We start from the raw sequence: 6,708 nt of genomic DNA, 5'->3' as shown, positions 1-6,708 counted from the left end.
TTTTTTTTTTTTTTTTTTTTTTTTTTTTTTTTTTTTTTTTTTTTTTTTTTTTTTTCTCTCTTTTTTTTTTTTTCCGATTGATTGCTATCTGATTTTTTTGTCACTTTTGGATAAGGCCGTTGGAGATTATTTGAAGCAAATAAGATTCCTGTCCACACCTTTTCTTTTCTTCTGTTTTTCAATGGTTTTATTAGGCTGTCATATGAAGAATTGTTTTTTTAAAAATATATTCTCTTCTTGCAATTACACTGCTTTGAAATTGATGAAAAAAAGAACTCATAAAAACTGTTTCTATGAAAATGTTATACTATTATTTAAGCCTTCTAGTAATAGTGATTGTATTTTTTTTTTTTTTAGTGTTTATTATTTGTAATTGTGCAATTCAAATATTCAGATAAAAATAAACATTTCCAAACCAGACCCTTTACACTTACTTATCCCATTTTTAAAACTTAAAAAGTAAAATATATATATATATATATATATATATATATGGTGGCAGTTTCGAAATTTCTTGATCATTCCAGAGGTTCCTTAGGTAGTTTCACCCCTAACACTTCAGGATTTTGAAAATTCGTGTGGTACACGTGGGTTTGATGACAACCCCCAGAGAAAAGGGGGGGAAAAAGTAAAACGCAATTACATGAGTCGTTTCAAATGTTGCCGCGTCACCACTTTCCAATTTTGAAGGTCTTCCTATCCCCAAGCATATTCAAATTTTATCTCAACGTTTAGATTCATTATCCACCGTCCGATCCTCGATCACATTCTACATGTTACACCGATGGTCAATCCACCGTCCGATCCAGAATCACGTTCCACATTTAACATCTCATTCCCGTTCCCCAACATCTTAAACCTCTCCCTCTCTAAGATACCGCCAATGTAAAATAAGTTGCTCTCCATAAACAGCCTGAGAGGATGACACAAAATTTTGACATTTTCTTCCACTAGAGACAGAGAGAGAGGATTTATGATGGAAGTTTGTTTTTTCGAATATGTGTTGTTTGTTCCCAACTCTCCTTGTTTGTTTGTCTCTTTCTTTCTTCTGTGGAGCTCTTCTTTTGAGCATTTTTTTTGAATTTTTGAATCGTTTTCGACCGTTTCCTCTTCGATAAAGCAGAAGTGGCGCCTGGGCTACTTCTAATTTCATAAAAATTGCAACTGAGGCATCTGGGTCGTCTTCCTTTCCACCAAAAACTGAGTAATAGACAGAGATTCTCAAGAGAGAGAGAGAGAGAGAGAGGTAAATATATTGATTGAAGGTTTACATATTTGTTTCTGATTTGAATCTTCTTGCTATGATTATTGCAGTCTCGTCAACTCTTAAAGATTAGTTTTTTTTTTTTTTTTGTTCTGTTTTCTATTTTCTCCTTCGGCTCTGTCTTTCTTCTCAGTCTCTATCTTTCGTTTTCTTGATCTCTGTTTGATTGATAGGGTGCGATGTTTTTCCAAATGGGCTATTGCAGAAATGTCTTTCTACTGATTATTTCCTTGGATTTTACTGAAGTTTCCAAGAAGAAATAAGTAGTATTACTCTTCTACCAGCTGTAGATTGTGACCCTTTCCCTAGCTTCTCTTCAAAGGAAAGTCTCTGTCTCTCTCTTAAACGAGGCCAAAACGGTAAATATGGCGAAGTTAGCAGCAGCTTTCCCTTTTCCTTGCAAAATGAGAACCGTTGGATTTAGTTCACTTCCACTCCACCGTCATTCATAGAATAGAAATTTGTGGGATTTTTGCAATCTAATCTTGTGTCGGCTGTTTTCTGTAGAAGGGACTTGTGGGGGCTTTCTTTGATTCTTCGATGCTCTTATCTTTATGCTTTGCTCATTTGTTTTTGTTCTTTTATTTTTAGATACCTAACTTTAAAGGAATTCCAAAAGTAATTTATAATTTACTTGTCTTTTGATTGCAACTTCTCCACCGCCTTTTTCTGATTATTTTTCTCCATTGCCGCACATCGATTCTTTTTTTAACTTTATAATTGCGCTGCTGGGAGAGTTCAGTTCTGATCTGAATTTCAATTTCTCTTGATTCCTGTTTCCAGATTTGAATCATGGTGGAAGAGGGAGGTGTTGATGGGGGTTCGGGTGAGGCAGAGGCAGAGTCGGCCGAAGAATGGCTGCTGCAAGCTCAGAAGCTTGTTCCTGTGGCTCTGGAGAAGGCTACGGAGGTTAAGGTGTTTCCTGGGAGGTGGAAGATGATTGTTTCAAAGCTCGAGCAGCTTCCATCGCGGTTATCTGATTTGTTTAGCCATCCTTGCTTTTCAAAGAATGTCCTCTGCAAGGAGCAATTGCACGCTGTTTTGAACAGCTTGAAGGAAGCCATTGAATTGGCGGAGCTTTGTGTTAGAGAAAAATTTGAAGGCAAGCTTTGGATTCAGAGCGATCTCGACTCGCTGTCTGGGAAATTGGATTTGAATTTACATGATTGTGCCGTTTTGATTAAGACGGGTATGCTCGGTGAGGCTACTCTGCCTCTACTCTTGTCAGGTTGTTCATTGCAACAGGAGTCTACTGACTACAGCAACATAAGAGAACTGCTTGCAAGGCTGCTGATTGGCCATATGGAGGCGAAACATCGAGCTCTAGATAGCCTCGTTGAGATCCTGAAAGAGGATGATGACAATGTTTTGTCTGTCTTTGGTCGTAATAATGTTGCAGCTTTAGTCCAATTGCTTACTGCAACCTCTCCGCGTATTCGAGAGAAAACAATCACCATAATTTGCATGCTAGTCGAATCGGGAAGTTGTGAAAATTGGCTTGTTTCGGAAGGCGTTTTGCCACCTCTAATCAGACTTGTTGAGTCTGGCAGTGCTGTGGCTAAAGAAAAAGCAGTCATTTCACTGCAAAGGTTGTCAATGCCAGCTGATACCGCCCGGGCAATAGTTGGGCATGGTGGGGTTCGACCTCTTATCGAACTATGCAAGACTGGTGATTCTGTATCGCAGGCTGCTGCTGCTTGCGCGTTGAAGAACATATCAGCCGTACCTGAGGTTCGACAAACTTTGGCTGAAGAAGGGATCACAAGGGTGATGATCAGTCTTGTGGATCGTGGAATTCTGTTGGGGTCCAAAGAGTATGCAGCTGAATGCCTACAGAATCTCACCGCCAGCAACGAAGCTCTAAGGAGATCGGTCATCGCTGAAGGAGGTCTTCGCTGCATATTGGCACATCTGGATGGTCCTCTCCCTCAAGAATATGCAGTTGGGGCATTGAGGAATTTAGTCAGCTCAGTTTCAATGGAAATTCTGTTGTCTCTTGGCTTCCTCCCCCGTATAGTGCATGTGCTCAAATTGGGATCACTCGGCGCACAGCAGGCAGCAGCATCAGCAATCTGCAGGGTATGTAGCTCACCAGACATGAAGAAGCTTATAGGCGAAGCTAAATGCATCCCGCTTCTCATCAAACTCCTCGAGGCCAAAACAAACAGTGTTCGAGAAGTCGCAGCGCAAGCAATCTCAAGCCTTATGACCCTTTCACAGAACTGCAGAGAAGTGAAGAGGGATGAAAAAAGTGTCCCAAATCTCGTCCAACTGCTTGATCCAAGCCCCCAAAACACAGCAAAGAAATATGCGGTCGCGTGCCTTGGGTTGCTCTCGTCAAGCAGGAAATGCAAGAAGCTGATGATATCGTATGGGGCGATCGGGTATCTTAAGAAGCTAGCAGAGATGGACATACCGGGGGCGAAGAAACTGGTAGAGAAACTGGAAAGGGGGAAGTTGAGAAGTCTGTTCAGTAGGAAATAGGGGAAAAAGTGAGGCCTCTTTGGATGATGCTTTACAGTAGTAGTTAGTTTCATAAACTTTATGAAACAATAATGTAGTTTGGAGGATAACAAACAGAAGGTTGCCAGTATCTGGTAAACTATTTCCCCTCAACTACCAATATACTTTCCTTGTATGTTTATCTCTTGCATCTGTAATATATTAATATGAAGAGATTAGCTTTAGTAATAGAAAATTAACATACTTCAATTTAAATGTCAATTATGTAATATATTAATATCAACATATTTCAATTAGATAAAGTATTATATCATCCACCAATAAGAATTTTAGTATTATCTAAAGGGTAATTATGCATCCATGTTTTAAAAATATGTAAGTTTACATAAAATATCTTAAATTTTTATTATTATTATTATTTTTTATTTAATAGATGGATAGGTTTTTGAAGTTCTAAAAAAATTCAGGGAAAAAAAAAAAAAAAAATCAACCAAATCCATTCAAACTTTGACTTTAACGAACTATAATTTTGTCGTTTTGTGTGGTAACAGTTACCAAAGCCGCATAAACGCAGCCTTCACTTCACACACTTCCCTCTCTCTATCCGCTGCAGCAAGAAAAAGAATCTGTTCTTCCAGAGTCCGCCGAAATGCATTTCTGGAGAAGCAAATCCGATGGCCACAGCAACAAACCGAAAGATAATTATGGTAACTTCGATAGCGATGAAGAAGGAAAAGGCCACTCTCCGACGCCATTCTTGAAGGGGGGCAAGCATTTCGACATCCAAGCATACGCAAGCAACTACCACCGCAGTACCAAAATCCTCCGCCTCATATTCATCGCCGATCGCTTCGGCAACGCCAATGAAAGGCGGCGGAGAATGCAACTGGAGGCACTCCGAATCGCGTACGATATAGCCAAAAAGGGCAACGACGTGAATGTGTTCATCAAAATCGTGCGAAAAATTGACGGGAGATTGGGCCCTAATTACGACATGGATGAAAATTGGTGCAACTCGGTGATTGAGGGGAGGCGTGTGATGAGCGAAATGCTACAGAGATGCGCGAAGAATTGTGAGGTATGAATTGAATCAGTAAATCAAATTCTGTAGTGATTATTGAATTATCTCGATATATATAACCATCATTCTCTGCGCGAAGAATTGTGAGGTATGAAATGAACCAGTAAATCAAATTCTGTAGTGATTATTGAATTATCTCGATATATATACACCTCATTGGTGATTTTGTGATAGAAATCTTACACGGAAAGAACCATATGTGCGGAGGACGCAAGAAACGTGTTCAATTCGATAGCAGTTTTCTACGAGGACCACGGCGCTCTTACGAGGGCTTATGCGTTTTACAAGAAGAGCGTACATTTCTGCAGGAGCGATAAGAATTACTCAGAATTGCTAAGGCGTTTGATTGTGGTGGTGATTGAGTTGGGGCAGTTTGAAGCTTCTGGGGAGATTGCTGAAAAAGGAATGCAATATCCAAATCTTAATCCTATTACAATGGAGACTCTGCGCTGTGCTCTGGGACTGGCTCGCTTCAAGGCACATTGCTATAAAGACGCTGCTCATCAGGTTTGGCTTAGCCAATCCATCATCATTTCCATGTCAATAAATTCTTCCGTAACTCATATTCTTAGGAATATACATGCAGCTCTTGGGAGTAAGTAAAGAATTGGGAAACCGATTTTCAAAAGTCATGGCTGCTCATGATATTGCTACCTTTGGCGCCCTATGTGCACTCGCAACTTTTGATCCAATAGAGTTCAAGGCACCAATTTTTCCATTTTTCTTTTCTAATTCTCCATTTACTTTGCACAGAATTTTATTTAGTCACTGGTTTTTTACATCCCCAGACTTCAGTTATAGATAATCAGAACTTTCATTTCTACTTGGATTCTGCTCTGGAAGTCAAGGAGCTCGTCAGGGATTTTTACTTGAGGTATCCTAGTGAACTTTGATTCATCTTTTCTCAACCAAACTTCATGTTCAGATTCTTAGTGTATGATGATCTATTGGCAGGCGTTATTGTTCGTGCTTCAGACACCTTGATAACTTGAGAGAATGGCTGTTGGCTGACATATATTTCTTCAATCACTACGAGACACTGTATAATAAAATCAGAAACAGAGCACTTATTGTCTACACCGAGCCCTTTGTGGCAGTTGGTTTGCAGAGAGTGGCTGTTGTTTTTGGTACAAACATTGAAGCTATTGAGAAGCAGCTCCTGGCTTTAATAAACACAAACCAAATTCAGGTCTTCTTAGCTCCCATTTTTCAAAGTTTGGTCATGTAATTCTTTACTAATAACCTCTCCTTTGTGTGTACTAGGCCGATGTTGACTCCATCAATAAAGTTGTACATTTCCCAAGACATGAAGGAAATGGAAGTTTCCCACAGGGTTTGCAGAGTAGCGTGGCTGAATTTGATCAGGTACATTCTGTTGTTAAACACATACTTTATTCGTAATGGTACTTGTATTATAGTATATCATAAACTAGAAACGCTATATGTTCTTTACTATACATCTGATGAGTAAGGCTGTTAATTCTTTTTCAACAAACAACTAAAACACAAACACAATATTGAAGCGTTGAGATAATAAGTATTCTACATTATCAAAAACAAAAGACTCATTGAGTACAAGTTGGGAGGTAGCGTTGTGGTTTAAGGTGGTAATAGGGTATGAAGGATGAAGGGAGAGGGGAATAGGGTAGGAGGAGGAGGAGGAAGAGGAGGAGGAGGAGGAGAGGGTGCGTGGATCCTCCACGTCTTTGGCCGCACCTATAAACGAGGCTGCCCTCCCTCCCTCCCAAACTCCATGCTGGCTGCTGGCTGGAATGTGTGGGGATCCACCTACACCCTACACCCCTACCGCCCCCAAATTCATCCTCCACTGTTTTCTATTTATTTTCCGCTCATGTGGACCATTGCCATTCCATCTTTCCCCCCCCCCCCCCCCCCCCCC

The 6,708-nt window shown here is 40.1% G+C and overlaps 3 protein-coding genes across 6 annotated transcripts in view; all 3 read left to right on the top strand.

Moving 5' to 3' along the window:
* LOC111460091 (protein CELLULOSE SYNTHASE INTERACTIVE 1-like) overlaps positions 1–3,988 on the top strand; it is a 4,895-nt gene extending 907 nt beyond the window's left edge. Inside the window, exons 1-2 of one of the 4 annotated variants that reach the window (XM_023103189.1) lie at positions 1,113–1,242; positions 2,046–3,988. In XM_023103189.1, coding sequence (XP_022958957.1) covers positions 2,057–3,748 — 1,692 coding nt within the window. In that variant the 5' untranslated portion in view covers positions 1,113–1,242; positions 2,046–2,056 and the 3' untranslated portion in view covers positions 3,749–3,988. Of the gene's footprint in view, positions 1–1,112; positions 1,247–1,469; positions 1,624–2,045 lie in introns of those variants that run through there. The other 3 variants (XM_023103190.1, XM_023103187.1, XM_023103188.1) reach the window with 3 other exon arrangements.
* The window catches only part of LOC111460090 (homeobox-leucine zipper protein ANTHOCYANINLESS 2-like), a 14,299-nt gene continuing 8,800 nt past the window's right edge, over positions 1,210–6,708 (top strand). The window contains exon 1 of the mRNA XM_023103186.1: positions 1,210–1,246. The gene's annotated coding sequence lies outside the window, so the exon portion shown is untranslated. The remainder of the gene's footprint in view (positions 1,247–6,708) is intronic.
* Positions 4,288–6,241, top strand: LOC111460031 (COP9 signalosome complex subunit 1-like). Its single transcript, XM_023103108.1, has 7 exons — positions 4,288–4,805; positions 4,983–5,315; positions 5,395–5,511; positions 5,597–5,682; positions 5,763–5,997; positions 6,072–6,173; positions 6,227–6,241. The coding sequence occupies exons 1-7, from the start codon at positions 4,377–4,379 to the stop codon at positions 6,239–6,241; spliced, it is 1,317 nt and encodes a 438-aa protein (XP_022958876.1). The 5' UTR covers positions 4,288–4,376.

This window comes from Cucurbita moschata, unplaced genomic scaffold, assembly GCF_002738365.1.
Source record: "Cucurbita moschata cultivar Rifu unplaced genomic scaffold, Cmos_1.0 Cmo_Scf00023, whole genome shotgun sequence".
Lineage (NCBI taxonomy): Eukaryota > Viridiplantae > Streptophyta > Magnoliopsida > Cucurbitales > Cucurbitaceae > Cucurbita > Cucurbita moschata.
Note: the sequence above shows the minus strand (reverse complement) of the source record. Positions and strands in the feature narration are given on the sequence as shown.

Coding starts and splice junctions, on each gene's coding strand:
- LOC111460031 (XM_023103108.1), top strand. CDS start 4,377: ATGCATTTCTGGAGAAGCAAATCCGATGGCCACAGCAACAAACCGAAA. Junction 5,512..5,596: donor TTGATCCAATAGAGTTCAAG/GCACCAATTTTT, acceptor TTACATCCCCAG/ACTTCAGTTATAGATAATCA. Junction 5,683..5,762: donor GTCAGGGATTTTTACTTGAG/GTATCCTAGTGA, acceptor ATCTATTGGCAG/GCGTTATTGTTCGTGCTTCA.